General features: G+C 45.8%; 1 protein-coding gene across 2 annotated transcripts in view; it reads left to right on the top strand.

The window, feature by feature from the left end:
* LOC311149071 (protein MON2 homolog) overlaps positions 1 to 21,259 on the top strand; it is a 71,405-nt gene that overhangs the window by 12,871 nt on the left and 37,275 nt on the right. For both annotated transcript variants that reach the window (XM_084186175.1, XM_084186174.1), the window contains exons 2-11: positions 9,799 to 9,862; positions 10,083 to 10,210; positions 14,192 to 14,323; positions 14,597 to 14,726; positions 15,468 to 15,565; positions 15,979 to 16,104; positions 16,359 to 16,553; positions 17,372 to 17,496; positions 20,027 to 20,166; positions 20,402 to 20,555. In XM_084186175.1, coding sequence (XP_084042301.1) covers positions 9,799 to 9,862; positions 10,083 to 10,210; positions 14,192 to 14,323; positions 14,597 to 14,726; positions 15,468 to 15,565; positions 15,979 to 16,104; positions 16,359 to 16,553; positions 17,372 to 17,496; positions 20,027 to 20,166; positions 20,402 to 20,555 — 1,292 coding nt within the window. The remainder of the gene's footprint in view (positions 1 to 9,798; positions 9,863 to 10,082; positions 10,211 to 14,191; positions 14,324 to 14,596; positions 14,727 to 15,467; positions 15,566 to 15,978; positions 16,105 to 16,358; positions 16,554 to 17,371; positions 17,497 to 20,026; positions 20,167 to 20,401; positions 20,556 to 21,259) is intronic.

The raw sequence follows: 21,259 nt of genomic DNA, 5'->3' as shown, positions 1-21,259 counted from the left end.
GCATCTCCCTCCTCCTTCATACCCCACCTGTACGGCTGACTTTGCCACACCGATGTCATACAGTCTGAAGAAATAACAAGCTGAAAAGCAGAAACTTAAGAACTGACAGAATGTCAGACTAAGGTTTGGATTAATTGAATAAGCCCCTTCAATGTAGGCTATGCAGCAGCAGAACCAATGCGAAATTCTGCAGTGTAAGTTCCTCTCTCAGCTTGTGTTCTTCTGAGACCGCCTATAAGCGGCTGAGCAAATGATGCTGGTCTTTGGGAGAAGTATTGCATTTGCATTCAGGCTGGTGCCCAACTTCATGAATAACTCTCCCCTAGGATAAGTCATGTAGTGAAGTTAGGCCTATGAGTGTGACCTGGTCCTCCCACTATTTGTCCTCAAGCTGTTGTAGTGTGGATGAACCTTTGCATTCAGTGGCTTCATACGCCCTTCACAGCGTGGTTCACAGAAATAGTTCTAAACTGCCAGCTTGTAATTTTGGCTCATACTGATTCAGACAGAAGCTTCTCAGTTCTATTTTAAAGGGGAAGAAAGTCATGCAGTGTCAGGCCTTTTTGGGCTCAGTTAGCGTTTTACTGGGTAAGCGTGTGGGCGGGGAGGGTGGACTTGGTACAGAAAGACTACTGACTGAGCTAGCATGAATAGACTGGAGTGGTTTCATGCAGTGGCTGGTCTGGTTGATGACATCAGGAAAATGACATTTCCTCCCTTTTCTGGTCCTGTGGTAGATGTGCTACAGAGAGCTGACTGGCTTCTGTGTAAGTCTGTTGTTTACCAGTCCCACTGTAGCCCAGTACCTCAGGTAGGCAAAGTATTGTTTGACTTTACCTAAATGACTCATAGCAGATCCATTCCACTCTCATCACAAACATGAAGAACGAGGAAATGAAACCAGTTATTTTGAGTGTGAAAGTGTGAGGGTGTGCAAGCATCCAATAAACATCAATAGGCTCGGCTAAATGTTGCCCTCTCCTATTGATAAATTGCACTCTCGATTTACCATTTCAAGGTTTTCCATGTGCAATTAGTAGGCTTAGGGCCTATGTGGGGACAGTGCTTCAATGGTTTTCCATTTGCATGTCATCAGGTCTAACGGCTCAGCCTTGACGGTGCAGTGTTATCCAGTTTCAGGTTGGTAAGAACAGAACAGAAGGACACATGGTTTCACTCAAGGTTGAACTGATTTAAGGCTCTCGGATATGCTTTATTATGTTATGTGACCGATTTGATGCCTGTTGTTGTGTTTGTAGGGAGTGGAGTGCAATGATCTTGTGTTGTCCTTCCTTTACTTAAGGTTTCTGTAGGCAGTTCAGCATTTACCTGGATTCTAAAATCCACTTGATTCTATACCAATATGAATAATTGTATTTAATAACGAGGCAAGTTCAGTATTGGCATCAGGATCATCATCAGCAGAATTAGGCTTATCCTTGCTGATAGTGTTATCCATAAAGCCTATATCTTCAACATTGTAATTAGGCTGTTTCCCTAAAGACCATGGACCATCCCTTATGTTGTCATCTTTAATCATCATCATCTTCCTTCCATGAGAGGCTCCCATTCACGTTGCGTACAGCGTCCATTCACTGTGGCTCCTCTGAGCCCTGCTAGTGCTAGGCCCGCCTAATCACAATGTCTGGTGTGTGAGGAGGGTTTGAGAAGGACCTTTAAGGCTATTTATAACAAAGATAACACAGCGTTGCCTTTTGCTCAACAGCACTGTAGCGAAATTCACTTGGAAATAATGTCAGTTGTGCGCCACAATCGTATACAGCCAAACAAGGAACATCAAGGGTGCTGGAATGGAACATATAGGCCTAGTAGCCTTGTATATGTTCAGTTTTAGAGAGTGTGGTTATGGTCAACCTGTTGTTATAATGTATGGTGAGAACCCGTGTGCTGAGAAACACTGTACAGTGCCCACTGCTGTAACTTCATTAGCCAAGGGGCAATTCCATAGTAACAGAGTCACGCTGAGACTCAATTTTGTCACTTTTTAAAATGTATGTCAAACAAAAACCAATGATTGCAAAGATAAGCAAACCATACAACTCTATGCACAATGACTTATTTTAACAGTTTACTTGAACAGTGCAGATGCAAAGTTTGGTTACAGAATGACAGTTTGTGCTGTGTGTGTGTTGTCATTCTGTTACCAAACTTTGCAGCTGCATTGTTCTTCAAGTAAATGTGTTTTTGTAAAATGTTCTGTGGAAAAGTAGTCCTTGTGCGTGGAGTTGCATGGTTTGTTTAACTTTGCGATCATTGGTTTCTACATTTACATCACGTTTACATTTACGTCATTTAGCAGACGCTCTTATCCAGAGCGACTTACAAATTGGTGCATTCACCTTATAGCCAGTGGGATAACCACTTTACAATAATTATTTTGGGGGGTGGGGTAAGGGGGGGGGTAGAAGGATTACTTTATCCTATCCCAGGTATTCCTTAGAGGTGGGGTTTCTAGTGTCTCCGGAAGGTGGTGAGTGACTCCGCTGTCCTGGCGTCATGAGGGAGCTTGTTCCACCATTGGGGTGCCAGAGCAGCGAACAGTTTTGACTGGGCTGAGCGGGAACTGTGCTTCCGCAGAGGTAGGGGGGCCAGCAGGCCAGAGGTGGATGAACGCAATGCCCTCGTTTGGGTGTAGGGACTGATCAGAGCCTGAAGGTACGGAGGTGCCGTTCCCCTCACAGCTCCGTAGGCAAGCACCATGGTCTTGTAGCAGATGCGAGCTTCAACTGGAAGCCAGTGGAGTGTGCGGAGGAGCGGGGTGACGTGAGAGAACTTGGGAAGGTTGAACACCAGATGGGCTGCGGCATTCTGGATGAGTTGTAGGGGTTTAATGGCACAGGCAGGGAGCCCAGCCAACAGTGAGTTGCAGTAATCCAGACTGGAGATGACAAGTGCCTGGATTAGGACCTGTGCCGCTTCCTGTGTAAGGCAGGGTCGTACTCTCCGAATGTTGTAGAGCATGAACCTACAGGATCGGGTCACCGCCTTGATGTTAGCGGAGAACGACAGGGTGTTGTCCAGGGTCACGCCAAGGCTCTTTGCACTCTGGGAGGAGGACACAACGGAGTTGTCAACCGTGATTGCGAGATCATGGAACGGGCAGTCCTTCCCCGGGAGGAAGAGCAGCTCCGTCTTGCCGAGGTTCAGCTTGAGGTGGTGATCCGTCATCCACACTGATATGTCTGCCAGAGATGCGATTCGCCACCTGGTTATCAGAAGGGGGGAAAGGAGAAGATTACTTGTGTGTCGTCTGCGTAGCAATGATAGGAGAGGCCATGTGAGGATATGACAGAGCCAAGTGACTTGGTGTATAGCGAGAATAGGAGAGGGTCTAGAACTGAGCCCTGGGGGACACCAGTGGTGAGAGCACGTGGTGCGGAGACAGATTCTCGCCACACCACTTGGTAAGAGCGCCCTGTCAGGTAGGACGCAATCCAAGAGTGAGCCGCGCCGGAGATGCCCAACTCGGAGAGGGTGGAGAGGAGGATCTGATGGTTCACAGTATCAAAGGCAGCAGACAGGTCTAGAAGGACAAGAGCAGAGGAAAGAGAGTTAGCTTTAGCAGTGCGGAGAGCCTCCGTGACACAGAGAAGAGCAGTCTCAGTTGAATGACCAGTCTTGAAACCTGACTTGTTTGGATCAAGAAGGTAATTCTGAGAGAGATAGCAAGAGAGTTGGCTAAAGACGGCACGCTCAAGAGTTTTGGAGAGAAAAGAAAGAAGGGGTACTGGTCTGTAGTTGTTGACATCGGAGGGATCGAGTGTAGGTTTTTTGAGAAGGGGTGCAACTCTCGCTCTCTTGAAGACGGAAGGGACATAGCCAGCGGTCAAGGATGAGTTGATGAGCGAGGTGAGGTAAGGGAGAAGGTCTCCGGAAATGGTCTGGAGAAGAGAGGAGGGGATAGGGTCAAGCGGGCAGGTTGTTGGGCAGCCGGCCGTCACAAGTCGCAAGATTTCATCTGGAGAGAGAGGGGAGAAAGAAGTCAAAGCATAGGGTAGGGCAGTGTGAGCAGGACCAGCAGTGTCATTAGACTTAACAAACGAGGATCGGATGTCGTCAACCTTCTTTTCAAAATGGTTGACAAAGTCATCCACAGAGAGGGAGGGGGGGGGGGGGGGGGGAGGATTCAGCAGGGAGGAGAAGGTGGCAAAGAGCAGATGCTTGGAATTTAGAGTGGTAGAAAGTGGCTTTAGCAGCAGAAACAGAGGAAGAAAATGTAGAGAGGAGGGAGTGAAAAGATGCCAGGTCCGCAGGGAGTCTAGTTTTCCTCCATTTCCGCTCGGAGCCCTGTTCTGTGAGCTCGCAATGAGTTGTCAAGCCACTGAGCAGGAGGGGAGGGGAGGACCGAGCCGGCCGGGAGGATAGGGGACATAGAGAGTCAAAGGATGCAGAAAGGGAGGAGAGGAGGGTTGAGGAGGCAGAATCAGGAGATTGGAGGGAGAAGGATTGAGCAGAGGGAAGAGATGATATGATGGAAGAGGAGAGAGTAGCGGGAGAGAGAGAGCGAAGGTTGCGACGGCGCATTACCATCTGAGTAGGGGCAGAGTGAGTAGTGTTGGAGGAGAGCGAGAGAGAAAAGGATACAAAGTAGTGGTCGGAGACTTGGAGGGGAGTTGCAGTGAGATTAGTAGAAGAACAGCATCTAGTAAAGATGAGGTCAAGCGTATTGCCTGCCTTGTGAGTAGGGGGGGACGGTGAGAGGGTGAGGTCAAAAGAGGAGAGGAGTGGAAAGAAGGAGGCAGAGAGAAATGAGTCAAAGGTAGACGTAGGGAGGTTAAAGTCACCCAGAACTGTGGGGGGTGAGCCATCCTCAGGAAAGGAACTTATCAAGGCGTCAAGCTCATTGATGAACTCTCCAAGGGAACCTGGAGGGCAATAAAGGATAAGAATGTTAAGCTTGAATGGGCTAGTGACTGTGACAGCATGGAATTCAAATGAGGAGATAGACAGATGGGTCAGGGGAAAAAGAGAGAATGTTCACTTGGGAGAGATGAGGATTCCTGTGCCACCGCCGCGCTGACCGAATGCTCTCGGGGTATGCGAGAACACATGGTCAGATGAGGAAAGAGCAGTAGGAGTAGCAGTGTTTTCTGTGGTAATTCATGTTTCCGTCAGCACCAAGAAGTCGAGGGACTGGAGGGTAGCATAGGCTGAGATGAACTCTGCCTTGTTGGCCGCAGAACGACAGTTCCAGAGGCTGCCGGAGACCTGGAACTCCACGTGGGTTGTGCGTGCAGGGACCACCAGGTTAGAGTGGCAGCAGCCACGCGGTGTGAGGCATTTGTATAGCCTGTGCGGAGAGGAGAGAACAGGGATAGACCGACGCATAGTTGACAGGCTACCGAAAATGGCTACAATAATGCAAAGGAGATAGGAATGAAATGAATTAAACATCTGGGAAAGCGAGAGAGCAGCAGAAACTTACGTTTCACTGAAACACCCAAATATAACTCTCCCAACTTCCACCTCAGAAACTATAATTGTTGTAAACTACAGCTGTTCAATGTTTTCTAGGAATAGACTAACTTAGTTTATTCAGCTAGCTAACTTGGTACAGTATTCTTCCGTGAAAACCGTCCAGGGCACCGAATCCTATGACGCCACCGCCAACTAGCATGCCAGCCTCCAACAACACGGTTTAGCACCAATACTCGGCCACAACAAACCACCAGTGTGTCAACACGCCAAGCAGATCATTCGTGTCCGTGTCTAACGTTGTGTAAAGTTCTGGGTTAGTCCCGACAGCTTGAGCGAGTCCGTCGTCAACTTATTCAGCCAGTTAGTTAGCTAGAATAGTTAGCATACTAGCTAGCCATTGCTTTCTGCCAACGAAAAAAACCCTCCTCCCACAGCACGAACACATAGAGAGAGCCAAGCTAACGTTAACTAGTCACCCATGTCCCGAATTCCTTTGAACGACTCTGGTTACCAGTATGTAAAAACAAAACACAAATGTAGGTTATAACTTACCCCTAGCAGCTACTGTTAGTTGCCAAGTGCAAAGCTAGCCACTGAATCGACTCAGCCAGTTCGCGTCTGTTCGCTAGGTCGTTCCAGCTATTGTTTAGTTAGCTATCCAGGTAGCAACAAGCTAGCTACATTTCGAGCAAAGTAGCTACTAACTACCTAACGTTAACGCTTCAGACAATGAGGTTAGAAAAACAGCTGAATGGTAGGCAGCTAGCTGGCGTAAGTACAGGTACTCTCAAGCGTGAAACAACTATCCACAGTTGCTAATAGTTACCAGTAGCTACCCGCTAGCTAGTCCAGGTAGTGGGTTAGCTAGCCTCGTGCTTCACTGGGCTCAGCCGAATACAATACTTACCTACAATAACCTATGATAACTACAATAACCCACGATAACTACCTACAATACCTAACGACAATCTAACTACATAGTTTAAGCTTTACTCTACACCAAATAAGCCATATAAGCCAAGCTTACCTCCCGCCAGAGAGAGACACAACCTCACCCGGCGACTTCCCACCTCACCCTGTTTGATGTACATCACTCTGTTATCGTGGAATTGTCCCAAGATAACAAGAGTAACTTCATGATGAGAAAGCCTCCGCACCGCAGCCGCTGCATATCAACAACACCTAGAATAAGAACCCCAATAGCCCTAAACGGCCCTTTTTCCTAACACAGACTTTATTGTCCGTTTGTGGAGGCCTTACCTTGTTTGTGGTAGAGAGATGTTCTCAACAACAGCCAAAAAGAAAGGAGGACGAAGGCGCTCTTCATATAATTAATTTAAACGCCTTTATTTGTAGGGCTTGTTCAATGGAAACCCCAAACAACTCTGACGTGTTTCGGCTAAATGGCCTTCGTCAGGTAGTACATGAGCCACAGCCAATTGAGTTGTCTTCATTCACTGTTCTTTGTAGCTTCTAGGGCTATATTGATATCTCCGTTTCTGTGAGTGGCTACACCAGCAGGATCGGAATGATTATTTGAAAAAGTGACGTGATGTTAAAGCCCTCCGCCTCCCTCCACACTGAGGACAAAGGAGAGGAGGGAGACTTGCATTTCTCCAGATTATCTCTAAGTCGCTGTGTGGGGTTACGATAGGGCCTGTAGTTCTAAACAGTTTGGCCCAGTCCACACTCTGTAGGATTAAGGCCCTGTTGCCTGGTAACCAAAAGGTTAAAGAGGTTGCATCCTGTCCAGTTGACTCCCACCTCTGTGTGTCCTTATCGCAGGTCAAATTAAATATTAAGTGATATGACTGTATAACAGCTTGGAGAGATCAAACACCGCAGCATAGCACAGTACAGCAAGTATGGTTAGAACAACAATAACAGGAAGTGTTTCTCACCCAGGCAGTCTTCCTACTTGGTTTTACATCATATGAAGAGGGGTTAACTGGTGGTTATTATTCATATCATATGAATGACCTGCTGGAGTGTTGCACACTGTTCTTAAGCTAGACCCTTTGTGGTCAGATGTTAACTGAAAGAAACCCGGCTAAGCTATGTGTGTTTGAGTATGGAGGAGAGGCAGTGACTACTCTTGTGCTCACTTGGAACACCAATCCAATATTTCTTCACTTTAGCTTGGGACTGGAATTGTGAGCAGGAATTCCCAGGAAACAATGGCTCAATGTCAAAGCACTTCTTGCTGGCAAATGTGGCACTTGACATAATTTCAATTATAATTATTGATGTTAATAGTCCTTTGTTTATTGGTGTGTTCCTCAGAAATGGCATGTTCATGGTTGAGTCATTCTATTAAATATTTGACGCTGACAGTATGTTTATGTAGGCTATAGGGAAAGAAGTGACGGGTGCTCAACCAACGTGAGTCGAGGTGCAACCCAAAAATGTAATCATCATTGAAAAGGAAAAGGCGCGACACTCGCTCACCATTAAATATTCATTGTTTAATTTAAGCAAGGTTAAAGTGGTTCTGATAAAGGCCATTGAGGGCTGAAATGTTAATATTTTAACCTTGCTTAGATAAAACAATACATTTTTAATGGTGAACGAGCGTTGCACATTTTCTATGTAGGCTATAGGCCCAGTCGGTATCACAGTGCATAGGCAAGTGTTGATGATCTGCTTGTTGTTGTGGTTTGTTTCTTAATTCTTAACTACATTGTTGGGAAAGGGCTCGTAAGTAAGCATTTACGGTAAAGTCTACACTTGTTGTATTCGGCGCATGTGACAAATAAAAATGTATTTCGATTTTAATTGTTTTATTTGATTTGATTTAGGGATGGGACAAAAATAACAATAGAGGAGAAGGAAAGGGAGAAGTTGGAGAGGGACAATATCTTCACAACTGCAGTTGCTGTGGTCCTCTGTAGCTCAATTGGTAGAGCATGGCGCTTGTAACGCCAGGGTAGTGGGTTCGATCCCCGGGACCACCCATACGTAAACATTTATGCACACATGACTGTAAGTCGCTTTGGATAAAAGCGTCTGCTAAATGGCATATTATTATTATTATTATTATTATTATTATTACTGTAGAGAGATAAAGAGACCTGTTGACTGCTGAAAGCACAGCATGATCCCTTTCCTTTCCTCTCTCACACTTTTGCTCTCTCTCCTTCCCTCACTCCCTGGCTTTCTCTTTCTCACTCCCTTCCCCTCACAGTTGCTCTTCTCCTCCCCCGATACTTTCCTCCTCCCCTCCCTCATCCTGATCTTAGCATCTCACTATGTCAGGCAACAGAGCTCCACACCAGATAAATCACTATGTCAGGCAACAGAGCTCCACACCAGATAAATCACTATGTCAGGCAACAGAGCTCCACACCAGATAAATCACTATGTCAGGCAACAGAGCTCCACACCAGATAAATCACTATGTCAGGCAACAGAGCTCCACACCAGATAAATCACTATGTCAGGCAACAGAGCTCCACACCAGATAAATCACTATGTCAGGCAACAGAGCTCCACACCAGATAAATCACTATGTCAGGCAACAGAGCTCCACACCAGATAAATACTATGTCAGGCAACAGAGCTCCACACCAGATAAATACTATGTCAGGCAACAGAGCTCCACACCAGATAAATCACTATGTCAGGCAACAGAGCTCCACACCAGATAAATCACTATGTCAGGCAACAGAGCTCCACACCAGATAAATCACTATGTCAGGCAACAGAGCTCCACACCAGATAAATCACTATGTCAGGCAACAGAGCTCCACACCAGATAAATCACTATGTCAGGCAACAGAGCTCCACACCAGATAAATCACTATGTCAGGCAACAGAGCTCCACACCAGATAAATCACTATGTCAGGCAACAGAGCTCCACACCAGATAAATCACTATGTCAGGCAACAGAGCTCCACACCAGATAAATCACTATGTCAGGCAACAGAGCTCCACACCAGATAAATACTATGTCAGGCAACAGAGCTCCACACCAGATAAATACTATGTCAGGCAACAGAGCTCCACACCAGATAAATCACTATGTCAGGCAACAGAGCTCCACACCAGATAAATCACTATGTCAGGCAACAGAGCTCCACACCAGATAAATCACTATGTCAGGCAACAGAGCTCCACACCAGATAAATCACTATGTCTCCCTCTGTCTTCTCTCAGGTAGGACTTACTCAAGGTTAACTGATTAGTGTGTCTGTCCATGCTCCCCCCCCCCCCCCCGCCGCCTGTGAGGGATCATTAATAAGGACTAGGAGACATCTACCTCAGTTATATAGAGGTGCTAACGCATCATCACCTGTCTTATCATAAGGAATGTATAGGTCAATGTAAAGTTAATGTCCCTCTGCTCTGTGCTTTTCTAGGCTGCCGAGTCGGGGATAGTCAAGATCAAGACCATCGCCGCGAGGAATACAGACATCTTGGCAAGTGAGTGATTGAGGGAAGGGACACTCTTATGACTTGTGTGTTTGTGAGATGTTTTGGCTGAACCAATATCCAATCACATACAGATCAGTGATTAGACCTCATTAAAACAAGCAAAGGAAAGGAGGATGCATTATAACAGAGTAGTCCTAGATGTGTTTGTTTTAGAACAGCTGTCTGATTGATGTATTAACTGCATGCCCATGTATCGTCTCCTCCTTAGCTTTGAAGGAGAACAGCTCGGAGGTGGTGCAGCCGTTCCTGATGGGCTGTGGCACCAAGGAGCCCAAGATCACCCAGCTGTGTCTGGCTGCTATCCAGAGACTCATGTCCCACGAGGTGGTGTCTGAGGTGAGGAACACAGGACCACTAAGGGTCAAATCCTAGCTTCCCAATTTTCACTTAGCCATGCATTGATGTCAGTGGGAGACTAAGTGGATGTTTTAGATTCACCATTAACTCTTTATAATCACTTTGATTAATAATCCATTACCAATGCATATAATGCATGTACTGTGTTGATTTAGAAGGCTGATATAATTATTTAGGAGGGAAATGGTCCTAGCTTATATCAACCCTGCTGTGGGGCTAGTACAAAACAACCTGTACCAAAAGTCTACACAATTGTTAGTCGTGGTGTAGATCAAGGCCCTTTAACCGCTATACCTCAACATGGAACCCAGGCTATTCTGACTGACCCTCCCCGACCGTGGCCATGGCCTTGATCTGCCTGGTGTTAGCAGGGACACCTTGACTGACCACTGACCAGTTAGCCAGCCAGGCCTAGTGTGTGAATAACAACACCCTGGCTAACTGGCTCCCTGCCTGCCTGACTGTGTACACCCTGCCTAGCTGGTTGGCTGGTTGTGTTTACGTGCTATCAGCAGACTTCCTGCTTGTAGCCTTTCAACAGAGGCTTTCTGCCACGCTCCAGCGCCTCCCCTCTATCTCTGTCTGTCTGTGTGTCTGTAAGCCCAGGGCTTAACTACTGGGACAGGGATGGGGAATAGGAACGAAGCTACTACGATATTGATTAAATGTGATGTTTTATGTGAGAGTGTCGGTTTTGCCTTCTGAAGGACAGGTTTTTTTCTTCAAATGACTCAACTTCCCCCAGTTTCACTGATTTATACAAGTTCTGGTGAGTTGTTCTGACCTCAGGAAGTGACACAAGGACAATGGCGCAATCCCAATACCCCCCACTTTAGCCCTCCCCCTCATTTTCGAGTGTCCTTCGGTGGGGGAGTGGCACTCAAACGGAGCAACTAGTGGTAGGGAGAGATGAATAACCCTAGGGAATGGGACATCACTCACATACATCAGAAGCTGCCAAAGGATAGCCTACCACGCAATTCATTGACGTCGAGCCTTGTGTTTTTCACAATGCCTGTACTGGCGGCAGTAATAGCTTTCCTTATATTTCTCATGCAACAAATATGTACAGTACTTACCATATGAGCAACAAAGGATAACAGCAAAACAACAATGTGCCCATAATGTACCCATCCTCTGGCTGTGGGTCAATGTGGAGTACTACTGAAGTCAGGACTTTCATTCCATAATAGCAGTTTGACATGTAACAGTCACATTTTCTTAATTTCTTCAATTTTGGGGGGATTAATGATTAACCTGTGGAAGCATTGTTGAAAAATTTAAACCACTGTTCTGAACTAATATTTAATTAGAGGGGGGGATTTCTAGCTGCACAACATTTTAAACAACGATCTCATGGAACTATATTTAGTCCTTCAAATACTTGTATTAATTTTAACACAGAAATTGATAATAACCCTACAGTTTTCTTAATCTGAGCCAATCTAGCCCATGCTGTTGAATGCACTTTCTGGCCATGGGCATGGTTGTTTATGCCGTGGTTACACTGTATCACTGATCAAACGCTCTTATAAAAGGTCAGCGGTAAAGACACGAGAGGAAATTAGTTTGGTACAGGGATAGACTGAATTTTGACATGCAAATCTGATTGGATACAGTGTTTTGATTATAAAAATATCAGCCTCAATTTAACATGTTGCTTTTTTATTTTTAAGGGCTAATCGGGGACATTTCCGGCAACAGCTGTAGTCAGAGACAGGCCACCAAAATCTGCCACCTATTTTATCCTCCCCTACACAATAAGCAAGAAAATAGTTAGTTAGTGCCTTCAGAAAATATTCACACCCCTTGACTTTTTCCAAATGTTGTTGTTACAGCCTGAATTTTAAAATGGATTAAATTTAAATGGTATGTCACTGGCCTACACACAATACCCCATAATATCAAAGTGGAATTATGTTTGTATAATTGTATTGTAATTAAAAATGAAAATATGAAATGTCTTGAGTCAGTAAGTATTCAACCCCATTGTTATGGCAAGCCTAAATACATTCAGGAGTAAAAATATGCTTAACAAGTCACATAGTAAGTTGCCTGGACTCACTCAGTGTGCGATAATGGTGTAGAACATGTTTTTTGAATAACTACCTCATCTCTGTACCCCACACATACAATTATCTGTATGGTCCCTCAGTCGAGCAGTGAATTTCAAACACAGATTCAACCACATAGACCAGGGAGGTTTTTCAATGCCTCGCAAAGAAGGGCACCTATTGGTAGATGGGTAAAATAAAACACTCTTTGAATATCCCTTTGAGCATGGTGAAGTTATTAATTACACTTTGAATGGTGTATCAATACACCCAGTCACTACAAAGATACAGGTGTCCTTCCTAACTCACTTGCCGGAGAGGAAGGAAACCGCTAGGGGATTTCACCATGAGGGCAATGGTGACTTTAAAACAGTTACAAAGTTTAATGTCTGTAATAGGAGAATTCAGGATGGATCAACAACATTGTAGTTACTCTACAAAATTAACCTAAATGATAGAATGAAAAGAAGGAAACCTGTACAGAATATAAATATTCCAAAACATGCATCCTGTTTGTAATAAGGCACTAAAGAAAAATTGACTTTATGTCCTGAATACAAAGCGTTATGTTTGGGGCAAATCCAACACAACACATCACTGAGTACCACTCTTCATATTTTCAAGCATGGTGGTGGCTGCATCATGTTATGGGTATGCTTGTCATCGGCAAGGACTAGGGAGTTTTTGGGGATAAAAATAATTTGAATAAAGCTAAGCACTGGCAAAATCCTAGAGGAAAACCTGGTTGTCTGCTATTCAACAGACACTGGGAGAAATTTTCACCTCAGCAAGACAATAATCTAAAACACAAGCCCAAATATACACTGGAATTGCTTACCTGAGTGGCCTAGTTACAGTTTTGACTTAAATCGGCTTGAAAATCTATGGCAGTCTAGCAATGATTAACAACCAACTTGACAAAGCTTGAAGAATTTTTAAAAGAATAATGTGCAAATAATGTACAATCCAGGTGTGCAAAGCTCTTAGAGACTTACCCAGAAAGACTCACAGCTGCCAAAGGGGATTCTAACATGTATTGACTCAGGTGGTGTGAATATGTAAATGAGATATTTCTGTATTACATTTTCAATAAATTAGCAAAGATTTCTAAACTTGTTTTCACATTGTCATTATGGGGTATTGTGAGTAGATGGGTGAAGAAAAAAAATCCATTATCCATTTTGAATTCAGGCTGTAACACAACAAAATGTGGAATAAGTCAAGGGGTATGAATACTTTCTGGAGGCACTGTATCTTCAATCTCTAACGTTTCTACAATAAAGAACAATGGCAAGGGATTGACGTGTCTGAAAAGGCACTATGCCTCGCTCAAAGTTGAATTGGGAAACCACACTCATCACTAGTTAACACAGCCGCAAAGTAATAAACCCCGCCTATTTCTACAATTTATGTTCTTAAAATCAGATTTTAAACCAAAACTTAACCCTAGCCACACTGATAACCTTATGTCAAACCCTAACCTTAAATTATGATCATTTTCATGAATTTTTACGATATAGCCAATTTGGACTTTGTAGCTGTGTTATCTAGTAGAAACCGGACACCACTCTGACTCAATGTGACTCGCAGGATCGCGCAAAAAAGAAGGGGGAGGGTTAAGGGGGGGGTTTGGTATTGAGCCAACGTAATTGGAGTGCCACAGTGGCTGGGTTTGGCTGAAAGAAGGCTAGTGTGACTCCCTGACCCTGATGTGCTGTGGGCTGGTCCGGTCGGCTGCTCCCCTGTGTGTCTGTGTTAATCTGTGTGTACATGTCTGTGTCTATGACCTCTAGTGCTGCTCTCACTTCCTCTGTTCTGTCACATTCCTGTATATTGTGACTGTTGCTGCCTCCTGGGTGTACAAGTAGGCTACAAGTCTAACTGAATGTATGTGTGTGTTCATCAGGCTGCAGCAGGGAACATCATTAACATGCTGTGGCAGTTGATGGAGAACGGGCTGGAGGAACTGAAGCTGCTGCAGACTGTGTTAGTTCTGCTCACCACCAACACCGTGGTACACGACGAAGTCCTGTCCAAGGTACCGTACACTCAGCACACACATTGCAGACACTTCATATATTCACAGGACAGTACAGTCACACACGTCTCATATTTGCCATGGGAGTCATGTACTATTTTCCACATCAACGTGAATCCAGATGTGTGCCTTAGTAAATCTGGCTACGTTCCAATGTCCATACTAGCATACCACTTAGAATGTATTCCCCAGTACATGGCTTGATTCTTGGTGGTAGGCTATGTTAGGCTGGATATTGTAACAGACTCTCCTCGCCGCCTCCCTCCCTCCCAGGCCATCGTGCTGTGTTTCCGCCTGCACTTCACCAAGGACAACATCACCAACAACACGGCCGCCGCCACCGTCAGACAGGTCGTCACCGTGGTATTCGAGAGGATGGTCGCGGAGGACGAGCGCTTCAAAGGTCAGGGCAGAGCAGAGCACTCATGGGAAATGGAGTTCCCGAACCGTTTTCTTTTGTCCAATGATTTAGAGTTAAGTCATTGTTAGATCCATGAAGGGAAGACTGCAAGTGTACACTTTGGATGAAAGGTGGACGATGCAGCCACAGAACTGTACATCAGTATTCTAACATCCCATTTCCTCCCTCCTACCATTCCCCTCTCCTCTAACTTTGACCATGCCACAGAGGAAGGGAAGGGAGTTCGTTTCTCCTTAGATTGTCTAAAGCAGCTTATCCCATGACTTCAATGAATACATGATGGTTTTGGTTCGGCCCCTTTAGTTTTCACACTGCTCTCTTTCCACTCTACGTCTTGGTTTAGTATCACTGGGATTGGAAATCACAATTTAATTGATGGACTCTTGAGGTAGGAGTTGGACTGGTCTTTTCTGAGAGTGTGTGTGTCGTTGTTTGATGAGCGATTGATCCCTCCAGGCTTGTAGCCACAGCTGTTTCTGATGTTTTCTCTCCCCCTCCCTCTCTCCTCAACCCCCTTTTCACCTCTCTCTTCCCCCTCTTTCCCTCTTTCCTCCTCTCTTCCTCCTCTCCTCCCTCCCTCTCTCCTCCTCTCTTCCCCCTCTCCTCCCTCCCTCTCTCCTCCTCTCTTCCCCCTCTCCTCCCTCCCTCTCTCCTCCTCTCTTCCCCCTCTCCTCCCTCCTCCTCTCCTCCCTCCCTCTCTCCTCCTCTCCTCCTCTCCTCCAGACATCGTGGAGCAGCCTCCTCCAGTCCAGGGTAACACTAACCGGAGGTCTGTCAGCACCCTGAGGCCCAGTGCGAAAGACGCCTACATGCTGTTCCAGGTACGCCACCAGGAGGAGACAGTCCTCCATACCTCTCACAGTACCCAACATTCAACTCTCTTCCATCAGAAGAGGCAGTGTAGCTAGGGTAGAGTTAAAGAGGTATGGAAGACTGAGGTAAGGGAGGGAACGAGGGAAGGGTAAGGGAAGGAGGGCAGGGGGAGGGAACAAGGGAAGGAGGGCAGGGGGAGGGAACAAGGGAAGGAGGGCAGGGGGAGGGAACAAGGGAAGGAGGGCAGGGGGAGGGAACGAGGGAAGGGAGGGAAGGGTTTTGTGGAATGAAACAGCGATGCTGTCATTAGATATGTACAGCCCAGACTTCCAGACTGTATCACAGAGGCAATGCTAGTAGCTGTCTCCAGCTGTCCTATGTGTATGTCTACATCCCCATTTTCGTGTGTGTGTCCCTCCAGGATCTATGTCAGCTAGTGAATGCTGACGCCCCCTACTGGCTGGTAGGGATGACAGAGATGACGCGGACGTTTGGTCTGGAGCTCCTGGAGTCGGTCCTCAATGACTTCCCTGGGGTCTTCCTGCAGGTGAACACACAGTACAACACAGTACAGTATTATACTTTACAATGCAATACAACTTAATACAATATGGTGCAGTAAAGTATGGTACAAAACAATGCAATACAATACAATCAAGTATTATGTGCATTGAAATGGAATACAATATATATATATATAGAATACATGTCATCTCACTGTAGGTATGTCTTGTATTTGTACTGTGACCCCCACCTCTGCGGACCCCACCTGTTGCCCTCTAACCTCTGACCCCTGTGTAGCACCAGGAGTTCAGCTTCCTGCTGAAGGAGCGTGTGTGTCCGCTGGTCATCAAGCTGTTCTCCCCCAACATCAAGTTCCGTCAGGGCAACAGCAGTGCCGCCTCCCCAGCCCCTGTAGAAAAACCCTACTTCCCCATCTGCATGAGGCTGCTCAGAGTGGTGTCTGTGCTCATCAAACACTTCTACAGCCTACTGGTGAGTCTCTGTGGTTATCAAACACTTATACAGCCTACTTGTGTGTCTCTGTGGTTATAAAAAACACTTCTACAGCCAACTGGTGAGTCCCTGGGGTTATCAAACACTTCTACAGCCAACTGGTGAGTCCCTGGGGTTATCAAACACTTCTACAGCCAATTGGTGAGTCCCTGGGTTATCAAACACTTCTACAGCCAACTGGTGAGTCCCTGGGGTTATCAAGCACTTATACAGCCTACTGGTGAGTCCCTGGGGTTATCAAGCACTTATACAGCCAACTGGTGAGTCCCTGGGGTTATCAAACACTTCTACAGCCAACTGGTGAGTCCCTGGGTTATCAAACACTTCTACAGCCAACTGGTGAGTCCCTGGGGTTATCAAGCACTTCTACAGCCAACTGGTGAGTCCCTGGGGTTATCAAGCACTTCTACAGCCAACTGGTGAGTCCCTGGGGTTATCAAACACTTCTACAGCCACCTGGTGAGTCCCTGGGGTTATCAAACACTTCTACAGCCAACTGGTGAGTCCCTAGGGTTATCAAGCACTTCTACAGCCAACTGGTGAGAGTCAGTTACAGTTATCTACTACCAAGTACTGTGTTCTCTGTACCTAAATCATCAAACACAACTACAGTCTAGTAGTGAGAGCCAAGGCAGGAACTATAGTTAGGGTCAAGTCCATTTGAATTCAGGAAGTAAGCTGAAATTCCAATTCCAATTTTCCACAAATCCTGTTGTCTTATTGTAGAGCCAGAAATGTGTGGATAGTTAGCTTGGGGAGCTGAGGATTGAGGTGTGTGTTTGTCTGTGTTGCTGTAGGTGACAGAGTGTGAGATCTTCCTGTCTCTGCTGGTGAAGTTCTTGGATGGAGAGAAGCCTCAGTGGCTCAGAGCTGTTGCCGTGGAGTCAGTCCACAGGCTGTGTGTACAGCCACACCTGCTACGGTGAGGAGGAGCGCACACACATACACCCTCAATACACACACACACACACACACTCCACTGACCTTACCGTACACCTTTGATACTAACCTTACCGCACACATACACACACCCTCATCACTAAACTTACCACTTAACTTCCATTTCACACAAGTGTATAATATATGCTTGTACATGTGTGAAACAGGACAGATATACAGTGAGGGAAAAAAAGTATTTGATCCCCTGCTGATTTTGTACGTTTGCCCACTGACAAAGAAATGATCAGTCTATAATTTTAATGGTAGGTTTATTTGAACAGTGAGAGACAGAATAACAACAACAAAAAATCCAGAAAAACGCATGTCAAAAATTTTATAAATTGATTTGCATTTTAATGAGGGAAATTATGTTTTGCAGAGGGGTCAAATACTGACTTAGTACTTGGTGGCAAAACCCTTGTTGGCACTCACAGAGGTCAGACGTTTCTTGTAGTTGGCCACCAGGTTTGCACACATCTCAGGAGGGATTTTGTCCCACTCCTCTTTGCAGATCTTCTCCAAGTCATTAAGGTTTCGAGGCTGACGTTTGGCAACTCGAACCTTCAGCTCCCTCCACAGATTTTCTATGGTATTAGGGTCTGGAGACTGGCTAGGCCACTCCAGGACCTTAATGTGCTTCTTCTTGAGCCACTCCTTTGTTGCCTTGGCCGTGTGTTTTGGGTCATTGTCATGCTGGAATACCCATCAACGACCCATTTTCCATGCCCTGGTTGAAGGAAGGAGGTTCTCACCCAAGATTTGACGGTACATGGCCCCCGTCCATCGTCCCTTTGATGCGGTGAAGTTGTCCTGTCCCCTTAGCAGAAAAACACCCCCAAAGCATAATGTTTCCACCTCCATGTGGGATGGTGTTCTTGGGGTCATAGGCAGCATTCCTCCTCCTCCAAACACGGCAAGTTGAGTTGATGCCAAAGAGCTCCGTTTTGGTCTCATCTGACCACAACACTTTCACCCAGTTCTCCTCTGAATCATTCAGATGTTCATTGGCAAACTTCAGATGGGCATGTATATGTGCTTTCTTGAGCAGGGGGACCTTGCGGGCGCTGCAGGATTTCAGTCCTTCACGGCGTAGTGTGTTACCAATTGTTTTCTTGGTGACTATGGTCCCAGCTGCCTTGAGATTATTGACAAGATCCTCCCGTGTAGTTCTGGGCTGATTCCTTACCGTTCTCATGATCATTGCAACTCCACGAGGTGAGATCTTGCATGGAGCCCCAGGCCGAGGGAGATTTACAGTTATTTTGTGTTTCTTCCATTTGCGAATAATCAAACCAACTGTTGTCACCTTCTCACCAAGCTACTTGGCGATGGTCTTGTAGCCCATTCCAGCCTTGTGTAGGTCTACAATCTTGTCCCTGACATCCTTGGAGAGCTCTTTGGTCTTGGCCATGGTGGAGAGTTTGGAATCTGATTGATTGATTGCTTCTGTGGACAGGTGTCTTTTATACAGGTAATAAGCTGAGATTAGGAGCACTCCCTTTAAGAGTGTGCTCCTAATCTCAGCTCGTTACCTGTATAAAAGACACCTGGGAGCCAGAAATCTTTCTGATTGAGAGGGGGTCAAATACTTATTTCCCTCATTAAAATGCAAATCAATTCATACCATTTTTGACATGCGTTTTTGACAAGACCAAAACGGAGCTCTTTGGCATCAACTCAACTCGCCGTGTTTGGAGGAGGAGGAATGCTGCCTATGACCCCAAGAACACCATCCCACATGGAGGTGGAAACATTATGCTTTGGGGGTGTTTTTCTGCTAAGGGGACAGGACAACTTCACCGCATTAAAGGGACGATGGACGGGGCCATGTACCGTCAAATCTAGGGTGAGAACCTCCTTCCCTCAGCCAGGGCATGGAAAATGGGTCGTGGATGGGTATTCCAGCATGACAATGACCCAAAACACACGGCCAAGGCAACAAAGGAGTGGCTCAAGAAGAAGCACATTAAGGTCCTGGAGTGGCCTAGTCAGTCTCCAGACCTTAATCTCATAGAAAATCTGTGGAGGGAGCTGATGGTTCGAGTTGCCAAACGTCAGCCTCGAAACTTTAATGACTTGGAGAAGATCTGCAAAGAGGAGTGGGACAAAATCCCTCCTGAGATGTGTGCAAACCTGGTGGCCAACTACAAGAAACGTCTGACCTCTGTGAGTGCCAACAAGGGTTTTGCCACCAAGTACTAAGTCTTATTTTGCAGAGGGGTCAAATACTAATTTCCCTCATTAAAATGCAAATCAATTCATAACATTTATGACATGCGTTTTTCTGGATTTTTTTGTTGTTATTCTGTCTCTCACTGTTCAAATAAACCTACCATTAAAATTATAGACTGATCATTTCTTTGTCAGTGGGCAAACGTACAAAATCAGCAGGGGATCAAATACTTTTTTCCCTCACTGTAAGCACCCACATATTAGATTCTATGTTCTGCCAAGCCATCCACTTTTCTAACTCCCTTCATCTCCCCTCTCCTCCTCTCCCCCTGTTCACCCAGGTCTTTCTGCCTGTCCTATGACATGAAGCAGCACTCCACCAAGGTGTTCAGGGACATTGTCAATGCTCTGGGCTCCTTCATCCAGTCCCTCTTTATTGTCCTCAACACAGGAAACCCTGCTGCTACCAACGCTTCCACCGGTCAGGAGTGTTGACCTTTCGTGTTATAGCTTTTGACATATAATGTAGTGGAATCTATGGTGAAGTGAAGTAAAGGAAAGTCTAGGATAGGAGTAGGCAACTCAGAAGGGTACAGGAGAGTGTGGTCTGCAGGGTGCATGCTTTTGTTCCAACCCATCACTAACAGCACACTCTCTTTTTCTCCTTCCTTCCCTCCATCTCTCTCTCCCTCGTTTCTCTCTGTCTCCCTCCCTAGGTGGGTCTGGGTCGGGGGCCCAGGGGGCTGCCCAGGTGGGTCTAGGAGCAGGAGGTCAGGGTGGGAGTCTAACCACACAGGCTGCCTTTGAGTACCGCGGTACCTGGATCCCCCTCATGACCGTCAGTGTACAGGGCAGCGCCAAGGCTACCTAGTGAGTAGTACTACACACACACACACACACACACACACACACTCTCACACACACACACACACACACAGAGAGACATACACAGAGAGACATACACTAGACATCTAGCTATTGCTGTCTAGATATGAATCGTCAATCCAATTATTACACACAGGAACCACGTTTCCATCCACAGTTTTAATGCGCGTAAAGTCATACTATATAAAAGAAAATCACGACAGCTGTGATGGGAACAGGAAGTTTTGGTACAATTTTACAAATGCCAACAGATCATTTGTTTGTTCGATATGGTGGGATCTTATTTGTGTTAGTCAAATTAATTATGCGAGAAATGGTAATGGTAACGCCTTTATGCGTAAATATTGATATAATAACCATCATATCAAAGTAAACTTGGAGTCACGCGATGATATGGTGTGTGGTCCTCCCACTACGACGAGACTACGACTCGGGAAACCATGCATTGTATTAGGCTATGATTAACTTTACAGGGTGGTGAAAGTGCACAGTGATGAGCTTGATGCTCCTTTCCAATAAATATCAAGGGTCTTATTCTGGTGACATGATGATCAATGCTTGACTGCCGTTTGACAACTAAAAATATTCTTGCTCTTATCCATAATAATGTCATGTAAACTATCCTACCTGCACTGTATCTGGGAGCTGTTGGCTAGTGCACATGTGCCAAGACCAGAGTAGGCACATTC

Source organism: Coregonus lavaretus (assembly GCF_964263955.1).
Source record: "Coregonus lavaretus genome assembly, chromosome: 21".
Lineage (NCBI taxonomy): Eukaryota > Metazoa > Chordata > Actinopteri > Salmoniformes > Salmonidae > Coregonus > Coregonus lavaretus.
The sequence above is the reverse complement of the archived record's forward strand: the minus strand, read 5'-3'. Positions and strand labels throughout refer to the sequence as shown.